General features: G+C 54.5%; 6 protein-coding genes across 6 annotated transcripts; 4 read left to right on the plus strand and 2 right to left on the minus strand.

Moving 5' to 3' along the window:
• Nucleotides 1-1,628: 1,628 nt before the first annotated feature.
• Nucleotides 1,629-3,609, plus strand: EV422DRAFT_101583 (acyltransferase family-domain-containing protein). Its single transcript, XM_053064524.1, has 2 exons — nucleotides 1,629-2,377; nucleotides 2,454-3,609. Exons 1-2 carry the CDS (start codon nucleotides 1,772-1,774, stop codon nucleotides 3,384-3,386), a joined length of 1,539 nt encoding a protein of 512 aa, XP_052924515.1. The 5' UTR covers nucleotides 1,629-1,771; the 3' UTR covers nucleotides 3,387-3,609.
• Nucleotides 3,610-4,301: 692 nt separating this feature from the next.
• EV422DRAFT_568618 (uncharacterized protein) lies at nucleotides 4,302-5,931 on the plus strand (the record flags this gene model as incomplete). Its single annotated transcript, XM_053072666.1, has 5 exons — nucleotides 4,302-4,745; nucleotides 4,809-4,976; nucleotides 5,039-5,116; nucleotides 5,191-5,348; nucleotides 5,436-5,931. The coding sequence occupies 5 exons, from the start codon at nucleotides 4,302-4,304 to the stop codon at nucleotides 5,929-5,931; spliced, it is 1,344 nt and encodes a 447-aa protein (XP_052924516.1).
• Nucleotides 5,932-6,693: 762 nt separating this feature from the next.
• On the minus strand, nucleotides 6,694-8,280 carry EV422DRAFT_588463 (ATP-NAD kinase-like domain-containing protein; the record flags this gene model as incomplete). The annotated part of the gene is made up of 2 exons (XM_053073495.1): nucleotides 6,694-7,551; nucleotides 7,726-8,280. The coding sequence occupies 2 exons, from the start codon at nucleotides 8,278-8,280 to the stop codon at nucleotides 6,694-6,696; spliced, it is 1,413 nt and encodes a 470-aa protein (XP_052924517.1).
• Nucleotides 8,281-9,960: 1,680 nt separating this feature from the next.
• EV422DRAFT_568620 (kinase-like domain-containing protein) lies at nucleotides 9,961-12,549 on the minus strand (the record flags this gene model as incomplete). The annotated part of the gene is made up of 10 exons (XM_053072667.1): nucleotides 9,961-10,181; nucleotides 10,263-10,412; nucleotides 10,517-10,599; nucleotides 10,678-10,787; nucleotides 10,865-11,038; nucleotides 11,139-11,169; nucleotides 11,256-11,266; nucleotides 11,344-11,395; nucleotides 11,476-11,695; nucleotides 12,153-12,549. The coding sequence occupies 10 exons, from the start codon at nucleotides 12,547-12,549 to the stop codon at nucleotides 9,961-9,963; spliced, it is 1,449 nt and encodes a 482-aa protein (XP_052924518.1).
• Nucleotides 12,550-12,837: 288 nt separating this feature from the next.
• EV422DRAFT_533830 (uncharacterized protein) lies at nucleotides 12,838-15,005 on the plus strand. The gene is made up of 4 exons (XM_053070624.1): nucleotides 12,838-13,050; nucleotides 13,130-13,169; nucleotides 13,239-13,869; nucleotides 13,954-15,005. Exons 1-4 carry the CDS (start codon nucleotides 13,015-13,017, stop codon nucleotides 14,768-14,770), a joined length of 1,524 nt encoding a protein of 507 aa, XP_052924519.1. The 5' UTR covers nucleotides 12,838-13,014; the 3' UTR covers nucleotides 14,771-15,005.
• Nucleotides 15,006-15,434: 429 nt separating this feature from the next.
• EV422DRAFT_101852 (uncharacterized protein) lies at nucleotides 15,435-17,732 on the plus strand. Its single transcript, XM_053064526.1, has 6 exons — nucleotides 15,435-15,884; nucleotides 15,958-16,376; nucleotides 16,455-16,604; nucleotides 16,699-16,763; nucleotides 16,826-16,894; nucleotides 16,966-17,732. The coding sequence occupies exons 1-6, from the start codon at nucleotides 15,529-15,531 to the stop codon at nucleotides 17,593-17,595; spliced, it is 1,689 nt and encodes a 562-aa protein (XP_052924520.1). The 5' UTR covers nucleotides 15,435-15,528; the 3' UTR covers nucleotides 17,596-17,732.
• The last annotated feature ends 212 nt before the right edge of the window (nucleotides 17,733-17,944 follow it).

The raw sequence follows: 17,944 nt of genomic DNA on the forward strand, positions 1-17,944 counted from the left end.
ATCGGTAAGTTCTCGGCTAGGGAAACGCATCCCACATCAGGTCCATGGTTCAGGGTTGAGCTGCCATCCAATGCTACACATGGACTATTCCGCACTCTCACTTAGGGAAAAGAAGGCTGGAGACGCTCAATGCAACTGGAGGACTAAAAAGGATTACGGTCTCTCACCGGTGTTGAGCCTGCTCACTGGGAGGCCTAGGGTCAGCCCACGGCAACCCCGCACCAACAAACCCGGCAATATCTCGGATGCGCGAAGGGTCAATTACGGTGGGCGATCTCCATGTTGGTAATCATCGGAGAATTCAAAAGGACAACCTTATCTTCCCACAACGAGCCAGCAAACTGGCTGCATAGATGGCACATGTGGCTTCCTTGACCCCCGGGGCGACCCATGACAAAGGGGCACTAAACTTACTCTCATAGCTCAGTTTGCTGAACGCCTGCTAGTGTGAAGTCCCAGAATCACATTGCTTGGTGAAGGGCATATGGATCATAAAGGCCCGAGGTTCCTCAAGCGAGCCTCTGAGAAGCATACAGTACCTCTTCATGGCTAACCGGAAAGCATGTCCTCCATCACTCTCCGATGCAAGTGACCCCAACTGGCCAGATCTCGCCAGCAGTCTATCGCTGTTCGGCCCTCAACGATACGTCATATCTCACTCATCTCAGTCCTGAACTTAGGAAGCCACACTCAACCGGAAGAATAATCTCACCTGAGTCACCTCACGTTGGTTGTAAAGGTTGGGGCCTTTGGGCAGATCATAGGTCGACGCCGCGTTCCCGGGAAGCGTGCCCTCACTGATCAACGAAGGATATATGACAGCACGGCGTTTCACTCTGCGTTCTGGAAGCGTCGACTTTTGTCCCAATTGCAGTCTCAAGGAGCGGGTTGTGGCAAAAGTTCCCAAGCCGTTTCTTTCTCCGCGGCGTGGAGTTTGATGTGGCGTCAGCTTGCCGATCTAGGGAAGAGCGGTTTGCAAGCGAGAGAGACCATACTTAGATTGCCGAAGATACGGCGCCTAAAAGACTATGTATGAAAAGCATTGCCGGCTTGATTGCCATCTGCCGAATTTTCCGAACGGTTTAGGACCGGACGGGCCTCCTTTTGATGTGCATCATCGGGTATGAAATCATAACAAACATGCTTTTGGCACGCACCGTGGAAAAGACCCGGGCGGTTATTCTCGATCGCACGTGTAAATCGGCGCCACTGATTGCACGGGAGGACGCTTTGCAGGGGAAGGATGTGAGGAGATGGCATAGAACAATGTCGAGTAGAATAAGGAATGTTGCAGCTAACTGATAACCTTGATTGCGCAAGGAGGCAAAGAATGAGGGGGGCGAAAGCAGACGCGTTCAATTGACAGGAAGACGCTTGTGGCGGTTGCTGCGCGCGCGCAGTTGTTACTTGAACTTGCGACGCGTCCCAGTACGACCTGTCGTCTGATGGGGGATTTTCTCGCGGCGGGGACATTCGGGGGATGATGACTTTGAAGTGGCGGATCCGAAGAATGCCCAGAATCTCCTTTTTTCTCGGTGATTGGCCACCGCCGCTCCCCTCTCCGGAAAGAATCCACCCAGGCGGGCCAGATCTACTGTGCCGCCATCGTATTTGAACAAGGTGGCCTCCGTATAGAAGCCCTCCGTCACTTTTCACCATCGTCGCATTGCGGGCAGCAAGTGATTTCAGTTTCGTCTCCAAATCTTTTCAAGGCAATAGGGAAGCCGTACCCAGCGACACAAAGGCACACTGAAGACACGCCGAATTCGTTATGACACACATGGTCTTTCGCGAGACCACCGGCTCAGTAGTCCTCGACCTGGATCGCAGCAACGACTCTGACCAAGACACACCTCTCTTGACACGGCGGTCCGACAGCAACAGCGATGACGACACGTCCTCCATCGAGACACTCAGCGAGTGGCGGAACCTCAAGTCCTCCTGCTCCTCACCCACGCCCGCTCGTATCGTTCCACCACCCACCACATCCATCCCGGTAGCGGGCAAGCTCGACTATCTGGAAGGACTCCGCGGCGTCGCAGCCTTGGCTGTGGCGAATGCGCATATATGGCTGATGGATATCGTTGGCGACACGACGGCGATGAAATACGTGCAATTCCTGTCTGTTATTTGCGAGCTTCACGTCTCGCTGTTCTTTGTGCTCAGCGGTCGAGTGCTGGTCATAAGTTTCTTCAAGCGGAGGGATCCGGCGATCATGGCTTCCGCGGCCGTAAAAAGGCCATGGCGTCTGGGACTGCCCTTGTTGGGAATGTTGATATTTCACGTCATCTTGTTCAACATGGGATACAAGCAGGAAACGAATGATTCCTCGGAGCATCATTCCATCGTGCGCATCTTATGGGCTATTCCAAGATTTGTGAGTTCAAATTAACTGTGCTCTTCCTCTTCCAGATGGTCAATTTTGCTTAATGACATCTTGCTCCCCTATGCAGTTTATATACTCGAAATCGTATCCATACCCAATCTTTGTCCAATGGACCATCGGCGCCGAGTTTTGGAACTCTTACTACGTATATCTCTACGCGTTGATCATCGCGGCGATCCCGCGAAACAAATATCTATTCCACGCCATCGTCATCTCCCTGGCATGGTATGGCCGCATGTGGGCTGCATGCTTCTTCTACGGGGTCTTCCTATCCGACTTCATCCAAGATGGGCACATGAGGACAGTCATGTCCCTATCAAGCCGGACGCTCGTCTACATCCGAACGATCTTATGCGTCATCCTAGTGATCATGTGCAAAGGCGAGATGGACAAAGACCACGGCCTGTTCAAATGGTTCAACACCTGGGTCCCCAGCCTCGACAGCGGCATCGTCGAAACCAACGAAAGCTGGCAATTCTGGAACCCCTCCCCGATCCGCATGACGGGCGCCATCCTCGCCGTCACCCTCCTCGAAATCACCCCGCTGCTCCAACGCTTCTTCTCCCTCCGCGCCTGCAAGTTCCTTGGCGATATCTCATTCATGCTCTATCTCGGCCACCCGATCGTGTACAAGCTGATACAGAACCCGATCAAGGAATGGGTGCTTGCGTTCGGGCTGTGGCCGTGGGTCTCCGTTACCATCGCTTACTTTATGATCATGTCCGTCAACGTCGCGTTGGCGTATGTTATGTATAGGCTCATCGACATGCCCAGCGTCGAGGTAACAAAATGGATCGACGCGACGTTGTTTGGCAAGCCACGGCCAGCGTCGGCGGTCGACTTGACGGCAAACTTGAAGGGCGCCGCACCACCCTCGCGGCTGCCACCGATCGTCAACGGCGCCATTCAGGTAGCGAAACGGTCGTTGATGATTTTGCCGGTCAAGTTCATGAAGATCGTGCGGGGGGAAAAACATCACCAGGCATATAAAGGCGTTTGAACCGCAGATTTTGGAGGGAATCCCCACCACGCTTTATATCATAACCAAAACCGTAACGTCGATATTTATTCCCCAGCTCAGATTTTGCGAAACTCCCATATCTTTTCTGTGCGGTCGTCGGTCCCAAGTTGGTGGTGTAACTTATGGATCTGATCGAAATTGTTGCGCCGCCTCCGCCCCCACGCCGCTCGAATGGCAACCAATGTACATTTCTGTTGTATTCAATCATCGATGTTTCTTTTTTGAAGCTTCTCTTGCCTATGCCGCTGTGGCAGTTCGTTCCATCAAACAGCGGGATTGTAGCGGGATGATGGCCGTGCCATTTTCATTGTGACGTGAAGAAAGGGGACAGTTTTTGAAGACACAACTTCTCTTTATTTACATACCACCGGCCAGAGGCGAGCTCGCGTCCCGAGCAGTACAGGCAATGGGTGTTGACAGTCCAACTAGGCCAGACCTGCTGACCTAGATGGCCAACGTGTCGCCACGAGTGCTGCGGAGTTGCCTGACCTCGTTAATAGAGAGGAAGAGAGGAAAGGGACCACTGCGAAGAACAACAGCTCAATGGAGTATATTGGATAAAGAGAAGCAGGAAAAAGGACGCAAAGTCCGACAACGACGACAAAGGGGAAAAGGAGACGCTACTGAATAGAACTGTCCAATGGTCACGTGAGCGCACGACTCCCTTGCAACCACCCAACAACGCGTCCAGAACTGCGTAGTAAACGCGTCAACAGCTGCGTAATAAACTAGTCATTCGCAGCACGTGACGCTGCCTCACTCCAGCGTGGTTACTGTACGGGTTAGGGTTAGACTGCCCGAGTCCAACGCGCACGGCGAACTCCCCAACTGGTCCAACTTCCACAACTCCCCACAAGCCCACTTTCCAAGCAACCAGATCAACAACAATCCTCAATGCTCGCCGCCCACCCCGCTGGCTTAGAACCCCCCTCTCCACAACAACCAGAAGTCATGTCCGAGGTTACAAAGCTCGACGCTATCCCAGCTTCCGAGAAGCTTGCTGGCGTACAACCGACGAAGCCTGCCGAAGCTGTCCAAGCGAACCAAATTGCCAAGTCATCGCCTGTGAAACAAACGGAAGACACAAGGACAGGACAAGACGATAAACCTTTATCACCCTCCGCTGTCGTAGATGTTCCCCGGTCGGTGAAAGAATCGGATGGGACTCAATCTCCATCGCATGACACTCAAGCCCCAGCCAACGAAGCGGCCCCTGCCACAGACCCAGCCCCCAGCTCCAGTCCACCGAAAGAGAAACGAAATAATGAACGACAGGGAGGGAATGTCCGTGGACGTGGGCAGAGAGGTAGAGGGCGTGGTGGTGCAGGTCGGGGCTCGGTAAGTGAGAATTTTCCCAGCGGGGACAGCTGAAGTGGGACTTAAACCGCCATCATTATGCAGAATACGGCAACAGATGCAAATGGTGATCGAAGGCGGAAGGATCCGACTGGAGGGTCTTCGGAAGATGCGACAGCGGCGACAGGGAACGAAGCAGCTGGGGTTACGAAGCCAGCAGCTGGGCCTTACAGGAATCCTAATCGTGTACTCACCGGCGGGGCTGACAAGAAGGTATCACACGATGAGATGTAGCTGGTCGGGAAGCACGGCGCTGACATAATTCTTAGACGCAGCGCCTCACGAAAGAGGAACTTGACCTCAAGATGCGGGAGATGCGCCGTCTCAATGCCGAGCTCGTAGCGAAGAAAGAGGTACGTTGCGGAACGTGGTCAGCATGAGAGTACGTGCTCATTACAAAGTCACTGATCCCGTTCTTCATGCGTAGGCCGTGGCAGCAGATGAACAAGCATGGCACGACGCCGAGAGGGTTCGCACAGCACAAGAGCAACAGGAGCGCGAGCAACGACTGGCACAAGAGGCTGCTAACCGCGCTGCGCAACGGAAGAAGCAAGAAGAGACGATGCGGATTCAGGCTCAGTTGAAGTACGTCACACCTTAAAGTCCCGTCGATTGTCCCCCAAACTCACTCGGAAAGCCCCCAAACTCACTCGGATTGCATTAATCTTCCAGGCGCGAACGAGCGGAAAACGCCGCCCGAAAAGCCCAATCCATGGCATCCCGCGAATGGGACGTCGGCAAGACCAACGACCTTGCCGGCCGCGCGACCGACCACACACCCAGCAGCAGCCAATGGCAAGCCTACGACGGATACTCGCGCAACAACCGAGACGACCAACAGCAGCAGCAATCCTCTCAACAACGGCCCGAGTTCAACGGCAGCAGATGGGGTCATGACGATCGGGGGCCCGCGCAGCGGTACGGCAGCGGTGGTGGACGCGATGCTGCTAGCAGCGGCGTCGGGCGTGGACGAGGAGGCGTGAGGTACACTGAGAAGCGCAATCAACCCGATCAGCAGCAGCAAAGCAAGGGCGAACCCGCCAAGCCGGAGAAGGTGGTGACTGTAGAGGAAAAGCCGGCGGCTGCCGAGGAAAAGAAGAGCGAGCCGACGCCGGATTGGGGCGCGAAGGCTGCGGAGGGCGCGAAGTTGGGGTGGGGCGATGAATGAGCGGCGAGATTGGAGCGCTCTGAACATCTCGCAGCGTGGGAGGGAGGCCTCGTCTGAGAGGAGCGACGTTCGCCTTCCCACCGCGTGCATAAATGCATTTATGTCTGGATCGCTGGCCGTACATTCAGCTTGGAAGTGGAAACCCATCAACGAACGTGACACACCCGCCATCAGAGGAACTCTCTTCGGTACTCCTCGTCTCCCAACGCCGGCGTTTTGAGCCGAGGAAACCCTCCCACGTGTCCGGCGTAATTTGTTGAAAGGGCGGAAAGGAGCCTAGGTTAGTAGTGGAGGTAGCGGACTGGGACTTAGCGAGCACGTATGGTCTTTTTTGCCGGTCTCCTGTAACACTTTTGCCGGTCTCCAGTAACATGGGGAGCTCGAAGAGTGCAGATGCGTGGTTCTTGGCTTGCGAAAGCGGTCGGTAGTCGTATGTGTGCAGTAGCTGAGTTGTGTCTAAGGCGTTTATACGTAATAGTCCCCTGTTATGACATTCAGTATGTTTACATGGCATGAAGCAGATTGCGGCTGCACGATGTCAGGAAGGAAAATGTGGTCGTTTTGTGATGAAAAATGCTTCCAGAAATCCTTCAAGTTCATGCGAGTCTGTCCAAAAACCAGCGGCTACATACAATCTATTTACGAAGAGCCGAGCTAAAAGCAAAAGCAAGCACAAGGGTATCCAACTGTAGCAAGAAAGGGTCATCATAGCATAAGGAAAGTGAAACAAAAACAAGGAAAGCTTTCTAACAAACGTCCAGTCTACCATTCCATATCCATCTGCCCATCGTCCCCCTCATCTCTATCCCCACCATCATCCAATCCCTGCTGCCTCTCCCTCCGATTCCACCCCAAACACCTCTCCAACCCCCTAAACCAATCCCTGCTCTGATCCTCCCAACACACACTCGGCACCGGCCAATTCGCGGCTTTGACAACCACACAATCCCCCTTCCCCAAACAAACCCGCTTCCGGCCATCAAAACTCGCATACGCCGTCGCCCTCGAGTCGCTCGGCACCGCTATACGCAGCTCCATCGTGTCGGGGAGGATCATGGGGCGGAAGGAGAGGGTGTGTGGGCAGATGGGGGTGACGAGGATGGCGGAGACGTCCGGGTGGACCAGGGAGCCGCCCGAGGAGAGGGAGTAGGCGGTGGACCCGGTCGGGGTGGAGATGATGAGGCCGTCGGCGTGGACGGTGGTGAGGTGGGTGTCGTTGCCGTAGAGCTCGAGTTGGGACATGAAGGGGGAGGGGCCGCGGTCAATTGTTAGGTCGTTGAGGATTTGGTACGTTGTGTTGTGGTCAGGGTCGTCTTCGGAGGTATCATTGGACTTGCCGTTGCTGACGGCATTTTTAGGTTGTGCGGAACCGCCGTTGTAGCGACGGATGGTACAGCTGAACCGCATGCGGAAGTTCATCCGCAGACCCTTTGTGAGACCCGTCTCCATGACCGTCTCCGTGATTGTTTTGCGAAAAACGGCGAAATCAAATGTAGTCAAGAATCCAAGACTGCCCAGACGGAACGGCAGTAAAGGTGGGCATTTGTTTTGGAAGAGCCACGCTGCAAAGAGGACGGTGCCATCACCACCGAGTGTGATGACAAAGTCGATTTTGGATGGCTGCGGCGTCAAGGCTGGTTCGGCAGGCGGTTGATCTTCGGATGGCGTGGATGTGACTGAAGATGGGTTTGGCTCGTTTTGAGATGCTGTTGATGTGCTTGATGTCGTTGACGCGCAAGTCTTCCACCACTTCAAGCTTGTGACGAGACTCTCGTACGAGCTTATCGCTGAAACTGCTTTTTTATTCGTATTCGCCGCCCTTTCATGGCTCCTCAGCTCCTCCGCTATCTGCTCATACCGAAACGATGGATCACTCTTCAAGCGTTCCTCCACATACACCGTCAGCTGCACATCTGTGATAAGCCACTTGGCGACATGATGGGTGATCTTGACCAATTGCGGATCATGCAATTTCGTCACAATCAGTACACTCTTTGGCGGTCGGTCCCAGATGAGCTGAGCGCGACCAATCTTCCTTGCGATCTCCCGCAGGCCTACGGCGGTCTTTGCCAACTCACTGTGTGAGTTACTCCGCGAGCGGCGCCGGCTTGGCGGTGCGCCACCTGACCTTGTCTCCGCCAACGGGTTGTCGCCTCCGCTACCGTTGGCAGATTGGAAAGGGGTGATGTTCGGACAACCATTCGACGCATCATCTCCTCGCGCCAGTCGCGCGACGGTCGGGTTTTCCGCTACGGATTGTCGGCTGAGCGTTTGTTGAGAGCCTGACCGGTATAGCTTGCCTTCCGAATCCCGATCTTCCCTGTCGTAGGAGAATGGAGATTCGAGCATCGATTGGGACTGACTGTCCCTTTGCGATGACGTACTATTCCGCTTTTGCGAAATGCCTCCCAGGTTCCCCTCCGCGGCTCCCCCTCCTTGCTGGCTATCTGGTGAATCTTCCAGCTCTTTCCCTAAGCTTTCAGTCTCCGCCCCAACCGTTTCTTTGGCCAAATCACATCCCGCCTGGCCCACCAAATCCAATCTCCATAGCAGAGCCTCGATTGTGGGAGTGAGCGGAGAGGGGATAGGGCTTGTCGATTCCAGCGTATGACGATGTTTCCCCCCTCCCGCGGCAGACGCAGGCGACAACAGACGGTTCAGGGGTTTCGGTGTGCTGCAGGTAGTATTCGCACTCATTTGATGCGGTGGTGTCCGTGAACCGAAGCCTGTGCCCGCGGAGGTTTGTGTGGCCTGGCTTTCTGCGTCCCCAACTTCACCAGGCCCATTCCCAGCCTGCTGCCCAGGTGTTCCGTGTTCGGACCCCCGCGTTCTCTCCTCTGACTTGACAGGCCTCGCAAAGTGGAGGTTCTCCGTTCTCACAGACAGGCCAGGTGAAAGTTTGGATGGTGTCTGCGGGGTTCCATCTTGCTGCGCTTTCGCGTCCGCGGCCGAGGGACGCAATGACGACCGCGGGATTTCCACGCGAGGAACGTTTACGCCGGGGTGAGGCATCGCCAATCGAAAAGCGCTTCCAACTGTTGCCGAGGTATTTCTGGCTTGGTCTAGAGGGTGTTCGCAAGGGCTTGTTCCGCGAGTTGGTCAGCGGAGGGCGGAGCAAACCGAAAGTCCCAGGAAAGACCGTACGTCCGTGTTGGCAACCCAGATGCTTCGACGGCCTGCTGGGACGCTAGGAGGGCGGGAATGAAGATATGCTGGCTGAGGCGTTGAGTGTTTGATAAGGGGCGGCACAGCAGAACGCAAGATGCGCGTGATTCCTTATGGCGGGGTGAACGGGCGACGACGGGCGGAGTGCTTGCTATAGTTGATTCTCAGGCGGCAATCACCCTTTGGAAATTCAAAAGTGGCGCAGCTCCATTGTCACTCCGACGCGGTCCTGTCACTCTGAAGGTGTTCTCGGCAATTCTCAATGTCGATATAGAAGCTGCCTGCGAAAAAGTGATCGATTTGCCTTTCAAGCGCTCCTGCCATGACCCCATCCCGAAACCCGCTTCTGCTTCGCAAGGTCTTAGAACCTATCCTCGAGGATTCTGACTAATATACCGTAGGTAGCGGCACACGGCTGGAGCCAGCTATCAGGAGTGATAACCGCGGATAGCAGCAATTTTTGAGTAGGTGAACGAAGCGAGAGATCGGCGACGACTGCGACATTGGTTTCCATTACCCAGGGACCGGTTATTTGCAACGGCAAAATTTGTCGAGGGTATCGTTCTTGAAGATATGGATGCTAGCAAGATGTTGTATAAAGCGCGCGACGACGATAGTGACGAGGAGTAGATATCTCATGATAGATGTCCCATGTTTCTAAATGGCTCATATGAAACTAGGCAGATTCTATATTTACAGTACGTCCTGATCCCGCATTCCTTGTTCATACAGAAAACTGAATATGCCGTGTCATACATAGTACTACCGCACATGAGTTCGGACCGCAGTCTCCCAACCCTTCCCAGTAGCCAACTGCTGGCCTCTTCCCCAAAAACCCCAAAAACGGACATCCACCTTCCACCCCTACTCCGTCGCCCTACCACCATCACCCCCCGCCAAAAACGGATGCATACAAGCCTCAGCCGCCGTAATCCTCTCCTCAGGATGCAGCGCCAGCAACCTCTTGAGCAGATCATACCCCTCGGGCGGGATCTCTTTCGCGCGACGGCTGTGCAGGCGCTCGCAGAGGGTTTCGAAGGGCATGGGAGCGTCGACGGATGGGATATTGGTTTCGAGGTGGCGGCCTGCGTGTGAGTGAGGGAAGGGTCAGCGTGAGGAGTCGAGGAAGTGAGGCGGAACACAGAGTAGATGGGAGAGGAACGTACGAAACTGCAAAGCCAACTTCTGCATCGCCTGTTTCCCGAAAATGTGCGCAATTTCCAGGTACGCCTCCTGGTCCTCGCTGGATTGGAAGAACGGGAAGTGGCCGGTGAAGATGCTGAGGAGGATCACGCCTACTGACCATAGGTCGATTGCTGGTTTGAAAATGACGGTTTTTAGAGGGGAGGTCCACGGGTGGTTTGCGGATTCAGGGACACGCAGGGAGGGCAGCGGAAAATGGAGCAGCGAAAGCACATACCACATGTTTGATGGGTTACTTTCATCAAGACTTCAGGCGCGCGGAAGCCGCGGGTACCGGCGCGAGACGCTCGGACGCTTGGTCTGGCGCGAAAAAGTGAGCCCCCCCAACCGAGGTGGGGCATCGCAAAGTACAAAGCCAAGAATGGGTTGGATGCTTACCTTGGGTCGTTTATGATGTACCCAGGCTTTCGGTTCGAGCGCTTCGGCGGCGCTGGAGAGACGCTGGACAGGCCTTCGCTGGTGATCTTCGGGGCCGTCATTTCTTCCCTCTGTTGCATTCGCGGTGAAGGAGTGAGATGTTGCACCATGATCATCATCAAACTTCGGTGGGCTGACCAAATCATACCTGCGCCAACCCAAAATCACACAGCACGCCCGTACGCATCTTCAGATTGTACAGAAAGTTGCTAGGCTTGACGTCGCGGTGGATGATCCTATACTTGTGTATGTGCTCCAGGCCGCTCAGGAGTGCGCGCATGTAGTCGCGGATCTCGTCCATGGTTAGTTTGAGATAGAAGTCCTGTTTTGTCGCATGTATGGGAAAGGAGATGAATTGCGAAAGTGTTAGCAATATGTTTGCATGAAGAGGGAAGAGACAAGAAGGAGGTCGACGCACATACCCGGAAATCCGAATGCCTGAAGTATGGCAAGCTGCTCAAACACGGAAGAACGTCCGTAACAATGATCCATGAGGGCAAGTTCGGGGTGAGAGTAAATGATATGGTGCTGCCACTCACACAACGACGACCTGTGGTGGGCAAGCGTCAGATAGAGTTACGACCGCGCGGGAAATCATCCACCTGACTACTGGAGATCAAATCGTACCTGATCTTGATGCCGTAGCGCCGTGATAAGGTGCACAATGTTTGGATGTCCACTTTATTGGGGACCAATAATTGAGCATTCGTCTGACAGGCTTTCCGTCGCGGTTTAGGCCATTCCATTCCAAGCACTCACCGTAGAGTCGACAAGACCCTAATTTCATTACATATCCTCTGGGAGCTACTCGTAACATAAATACGCTTCAATGCAACCGACGGCGCGTTGCCGAAGGCCTTCGCCAGCGGAACATAGTACGGGTCGTCCTTCGGCCTGTCGGTCAGCTGTCGACTCCAGGCGGTGTTGTCGCAAAGGTCGTGTTCGAGGTCAACGGCTTCGTATACGGAGCTGAACGTTCCTGCGATTGGTAGGATACGGTTAGAGTGAGGTAGTGACTGGTGAAAATAATCGTATTTCTGCAATGCATTCGTCGACCATCAACCCATCGACCCATCATCCATCAACCATCGAACGTCAACCATCAACCATCTCCCACCATCAACAAACAATACATGGGTGAGAGAGTCTTGCGCCTTTGGCGTAATGTGGTGCTCGCTTCGCTCGCAAAAGATCTGACGGTCGCTGATGCTCGCTAGGAGCTTTGATTAGGGAAGTCTTGCGCCTTTGGCGCAATGTCGCTCGCTCCGCTCGCGCTTCGCTGACGCTCGCGTGGGCGTTTTCTCTGCCGACTTTGCTAACGCTCTGTCTCCCAGGGCAAACCAAAGGCTCTCCTAGGGCAACCCCGCGGCCCACTTTGCTCGGCAAACGCCCCGTTTCGCTCGTCGCTGTTGCTCTCTTCACTCGGCGTATCCTACCTTCCCCAATCTTGCAAATCAGATGGTACTTGTCCTTCAACCCCGGAAACTGGTGATAGAAGTCCAAAATCTCGTCATTGGTTTCGTTATCGACGACCGAAAACGTAGGTCTTTCATCGCTCGTTCGCGTCCTCTTTGCCACAGCGCCCGGTCGATTCTCCTTTTCATGCCCCTCCGCAACTTTCTTTCGCTTGCGTTCACCATCGGCTGGGGTTTCTGCTGTGCGCTTTCTGCTATCTCCCGTTTGCCCTGGTTCTGGTGAAGGCGAGACTTCTCTGGGGTCTTCCTGAGGGGAAGTGCCTGTGGGTTTTATGGTTTCTACTTGTGTGTTCTGGTCGTCTAGGATTTCCGTGGGACCGTCGTAAAGTTCTGTGGCGTCCGCCTTCACCTCACTCATGGGGGAGGGCATGCGCCTGTCTTTACTTCCAAATTCTGCCGGAGTTGAGCCTCCAGTATCACGAGCAACCCACCAATCGACCGACCAAGGTGTATAATAGTAGTACTACAGCAAGCTCAGCAGATGCAGCAGCCGATGCCAGTGTTTGAGGATTCCTCCATCTTCCGAACAGAGATGTCCAGGGTGTCCGATATTCCCACGCGGTTCCCGTCAAGTCATTCGTGGCTTGGTGCGCCAGCGAAAGGATCTATGACATCCCCGCGGCCCATCCAGCGACAGACGCGCGCCCTCGTCTGAGCTTTGCTTTTGGAACGAGTTGCCAGTGGCAGCCACCCACCACAGAGCAGGACACGAACGTCACTCGACCATATAATAAAGGGGACCAAACTGCCACTCGGAACCTTGCGTCTGTAAAACCAGCAGGCAGGAGAGACCCTCGTCAAGTTGCAAACTCGCAACAACGAAATGGCTGGCATCATGAAGGAAGCTTCGGTTGAGCTGGTACGTCGTCTGTGAGTTCAGCGTATAGTATGGTGAAGCTCTGCTCCTAACCCTGTTCTTCGGCGGTTCGGTTGTCTAGCTGCCGCTTGAAGGCCATAGCTCGTTCTTCCATGGGAAATGTAAGACCGCTTCAATTCAACTCCCGACCGATAGTGACAACGCTAACTTCATGTGGTTGCGCTCTACAGATGGGATAGAGCCCTGCTCGCTACGGGGCCTGGTGCGCGTCACCCAACCGTTCCGCCACCCATTGCACCTCGTTGACACGACCGTGACTTTCGAGGGCAAGTCCGCGTCCTCCTCAGAGGAAATCGTCTGCGTAGACTTCCACTCCTCGGTGCTGGCGGAAGGTCACGAGCGCAAACTGCCCTATGGAACGCACGACTTTGAGTGGATCGTTGAGCTCTCCACGGACCCATTGCTCCCACCTTCACGGAAAGTGATGTCCCAATCTGGACCGTATCATCGAAAGACCCACCGCATAAAGTACCATCTGCATGCCGCACTCGCGTATCACGGCATGGTGGGACGAGTCAAGAAGGAAGTGTCGATCCCTATGGAACCATTTCTTGTGTGGCCCACTGCAGAGTTGCTGATACCTGCTCCGCACCGATGGGAAGCTGTGACCCCGTCCGTACAATATGACATCTCTGTGTCGAGTACCATTTTGGGACCAGGAGATGCGTTCGATTTTGCTTTCAGGATTGTATCGCGTGGATACATGATCAACAACGTCAAGCTCACTATCAGCGAATACTGCGATGAGCCTCAGCCGTCGAGTATCAGTATGTCGGACGCTCTGCACAACGCGGGTAAAAGGTATGTCACTTCCCGCTTTTCACAATCCGTTGCCGTGCTCCTCAGAGAACGATAGCTGACAACATTCATCTCTCGTGTGAGCAGAAAGCTGCTATCGTGGGACTGGAAGTCCGTGAGCTACGATCGGACCGAAGATTTCTTCGATGCTCAGACTCATTCAGTCGTGTTCCCAGCTGGAAGCCGACCCAACCCCACAACGCTACCCTCGGAGGCGTTCCAAACGGCCAACGTGCACCATCAAATGAAAGTGTCGATCCACTTCGACGACGCACCAACCCTCACATTGAAGGTTCCCGTCACCGTCCTGCCAATGCCCGTCACCGATGCAAAGAAGGCTTTGATTGATGTTGCCCGAAACCCCGCAGCCATACCATCAGACCAAGCAACTCAACTGACTTTGAGAAGACAAGGCGGAAGCCTAAAAGTCTCACCCGACCAAAGCCCCTCCGCCAACGGCGACACCAACAACCCGACTCCCACGGGTGAATTTCCCAACACCCAACAACCCCTCCGCAAAGCAACAACCATCAAACGCCGCGAAACCAACGCCACCGTCTCCGCCCTCGAACGCACCTCCACCGTGCGTCCCGCCCAACCCCTGCCCTCTCCGCCAGGACCACCAGTACCCGACCTCTCCGCCGCCCTTTCCAGCCTCGAAAAAACCCTTATCGCAACCATGCAGCAGAACCAAGAAGCGACGATGAAGAAGCTGATCGAGGTGGAAGTGGAGCAGAAACGTATGCTCCGCCGGGTGTTTGAGCTGGAGAACCTTGTTAAAAGTCTGCAGGAGGATTCTAACGGCCATGGGGTGAATGCTGCGTATGATGGGCAGTTTTCGGAGACGGGAAGTGTGAGGAGCTCGAAGAGTAAGATTAAGGGGTTCAAGAACTTCTTTGGGTGAAGAGCTCGGACAAAGCAACGACATTGGGAGGCAAGGCACCCCCTACATTTATCATTTTCATGTCACGCACAATAGGCATATGTACATCGAGCATAGGAGACGCTGGTAGATTGTACATAGCAGAGTCTCATACCATCGGCTTACCTCCAGTGTATACATCGTAGAACAACGAGTATAGACAGTCTGAGTCATTTGTACAAACGCCGTTGCCTTTGCTTTTCGACGAAGCTGGTCAGACTGCTGGTCAAGCCACGTTTTGTCACGGTTCAACGCGTTTCCGTCAAATTCCCCGTGCTGGTCGGGCTTTGAGAATCACTTCTGGTGGGAAAAGAATTGGGAAAGCAGTACAGTCGAGGAAGAGGAATATTTACAGTCGCACTACATGTACAAGATAGGGTAGAGATGCAGAACGATCATCCGCAGTTCTGTAGCCATGTAGGGTTTTTAGGTTGTTCCTGTCATCTTTGTACGTCATGCATGTGCCCAACGCCCCACCACCCGCCCTGCCTGGGCCATCTTCCGCTGAGGGGTGTCGCGAGACAGCCGCCGGTGGACCTCTCTGAACTATAAAGGGAGTGTGTGTCCCAGCCGTCCGCTGTTCTTACCGTCCAAACGCCGGATATACGAGTCTGGGAGCATTCACCGTCTGCCACCTACATTACGATTGCTCGCCGCCCGCGAAAATACACTAAACCACACCAGCAGAACCTTAAACGCAAACCCCCAATAAAGTTCCCTGCCGGAACCATCCTTCCACCATGCTGTCCCACCTCACAAACCCCCACCCACCCCCCGTCCCCCCCATCCCACTCCAATACACCACCCACGCAAAACCACACCACCTCCACCGGCCCCTCTCCGCCCCCTACCTCATCGCTTCTCCACCCTCAAACGTACCGATGCAGCTTAAACCGCACCGCCGCAAACCGGTGAATTACGAGAATTTAGTTGTTGATACCAATGCGGCGACGGGGGAGGTAGCGCGGGGTGGATATGGATTGGAGACGGTTGATTCGGCGGGGTATCTGGCGAGCAATGAGGAATTGAGTGCGGGTGCCGGCGTGGCGGAGAAGGAGAAGAGTAGGGGGAGATCCAGGTCTCGGACACCATCTAGGTACGTAGTTCCATACAAAAAATGTGATTGATTGAATTCAGAGCCTGCCATACTGACCCCTCAACCCGCCCAGCGCCCCATCGCACCCCATCGCACCCCCCAAACGCCGGGACTCCCTCGCTTCCACCCACTCCCGCTCCATTTTCTCCCCACCAGGCTCCCACGCGCGGGCACCGCCCTCCCCTATCGTCAAAAAATCAGGCCTGATGTCCAAAATCGCAACCATGGGTGAAGTCCTTCGCGACACGTGGGTTACTGATCCGCGGCCTGAGCATTTACGTGAGCAGCGGGGGCAGCTCTCGGCGGAGAGTTTGGAGAGTTTGGAGAGTTTGGGGGAAAGGAGAAGTAGGGGGAGTAGTGAGGTGCCGGAGGCGCAGGGGGTGGGAGAGAGAGAAAGAGTGGAGAAAGAGACTGAGAAGGAGAATCACGACCCGTCGATGTATACGTATAGGACTAAGCATAGGGCGGAGTTTGAGCGGCGGAGACGGAATGGTATGTGTCTCTCCTCATTCCCATATCTCATATCTTCGTTCGTGAGATGGTATATTGACCAAGTATGTCTTGATGCAGATTTGGCACTATCAGCAGAAGTCTCGCGCCTCGAAGAGCTAGTCGCGGCACGACAGAGCGAGACGCAGGACTTACACGCCGCGGTTGAGTTGCTGGCTAGGAGGTGTAAGGCGTTGGAGGGGCAGGTTGTCGGATTGGGTGAGGTGCCTGGTATGTTAGTCCCTGTTCTTTTTTTTTGTCTGTCGTTCAGTGGGGCGGTCATGATTTCGTCGCTGACCACGTTTCTCCCTACTTGGTTTCACAGTCTCACAGACGGATGAGTCTTTGCAGCAGAATCGGTTGAACGATGTAGCTCTGAGGATCGTAAAGGTGGGTGAAGATTCAGCCACGCTTCCGGTCTATGTACAACTACTGATCACATTACATCACAGAGGTCTGAGATGAACAACGGCATCGCAGTAGCCAACGCCCAATCGACAGCTCTTATGGAAGAAATCCATGTAAGCCTCTAACTATCATACCACCACCTTCCTTCCAGTCACGCCGCTAACACAGTCACCGAACCCCCTAGGCCAAAACCCGTCAAATCCGCCGCCACCTCAAACTCCTCATCCCAGCGCGCGAAGAACAGGAACAGGGTGCCGCTACGGCTGCCGAGGGGGTTGTTAAGTGTGAGGACGGGAACGATGGTGAGACGATGGGCGCGCCGCCGCCGGCGCCGAAGCGACTTAGTTCGGTTGCTGAGGAGGCGGGTGTGTCGTCTGTGTCTGGGATGACGGTCGTGCCCGTACCTCTTATCAGTGTTACTGAAGGGAAGAGCGATGGTGGGCGTGAACAGGCCGAGCAGAAGAGTGACCTGGAGACTGTGCAGGAGACTAGGCGTCCGGCTGGGGAGTCGCATGCATCATCGGACGACATCCACAGCTCCGCAGCTCCAGCATCCTTGGAGCAGTCTGAACCCGAACACGCGGTGGTCGAAGAGCCGAATTTACCGTCACATTCTACGAAAGCCATACAAGACATTCAAACCGCACCATCGCACCAACCATCACCACCAACACCTGAAACAGAAACAAAGCTAACCACGCCGATACCATCAACGGCCTCAAACCCCACCCTTCCAAACCCCACCTCCTCAATCTCCATCACGGACGGGTTTGCGGACGATCTGCTTGGGATAATGAACGATTACGGGTTATGAGAAGGGGACGGAGACGACGGAGACGTTGTTGAATAGTTCGTTGTACGTGTATGCGTGTATAGGAGATGTTTTGAAGCATAAGTCGATGGGGCTGGTTCCCGGGGAAATGGACCGTTGTTCGTGGTCCAATATATTTCCGGGGAGATGTCATGCTGGAGGTCTAGCCCCGACGCGTTCAAGGTCGAAGGATTACGTATACAAGCGAGAAAACGCGTCGAAATCGGTTTCGGTGGAACGCTCACCCCAAGGTGCAATTTATTCATGTTCAGACTTTCAAGTTCGTTGGCCAGATTCCGGTGAGGCGGGTACTGTCGGTACTGCCCAGATGTAGGATGTTCCACAAAGTCTT

This window comes from Fimicolochytrium jonesii (assembly GCF_025526975.1).
Source record: "Fimicolochytrium jonesii strain JEL569 chromosome Unknown EV422scaffold_16, whole genome shotgun sequence".
In the NCBI taxonomy this organism is placed as follows: domain Eukaryota; kingdom Fungi; phylum Chytridiomycota; class Chytridiomycetes; order Spizellomycetales; family Powellomycetaceae; genus Fimicolochytrium; species Fimicolochytrium jonesii.

Bases quoted from the DNA above. Each gene is read 5' to 3' on its own strand.
- EV422DRAFT_101583 (XM_053064524.1), top strand. From the start codon at position 1,772: ATGACACACATGGTCTTTCGCGAGACCACCGGCTCAGTAGTCCTCGAC. The intron at 2,378-2,453 runs GTGAGTTCAAAT...TCCCCTATGCAG, and splicing joins TATGGGCTATTCCAAGATTT to TTTATATACTCGAAATCGTA.
- EV422DRAFT_533830 (XM_053070624.1), top strand. From the start codon at position 13,015: ATGGCTGGCATCATGAAGGAAGCTTCGGTTGAGCTG. The intron at 13,051-13,129 runs GTACGTCGTCTG...TCGGTTGTCTAG, and splicing joins AGGAAGCTTCGGTTGAGCTG to CTGCCGCTTGAAGGCCATAG. The intron at 13,870-13,953 runs GTATGTCACTTC...TCGTGTGAGCAG, and splicing joins CTGCACAACGCGGGTAAAAG to AAAGCTGCTATCGTGGGACT.
- EV422DRAFT_101852 (XM_053064526.1), top strand. From the start codon at position 15,529: ATGCTGTCCCACCTCACAAACCCCCACCCACCCCCCGTCCCCCCCATC. The intron at 16,377-16,454 runs GTATGTGTCTCT...GTCTTGATGCAG, and splicing joins TGAGCGGCGGAGACGGAATG to ATTTGGCACTATCAGCAGAA. The intron at 16,895-16,965 runs GTAAGCCTCTAA...CGAACCCCCTAG, and splicing joins CTCTTATGGAAGAAATCCAT to GCCAAAACCCGTCAAATCCG.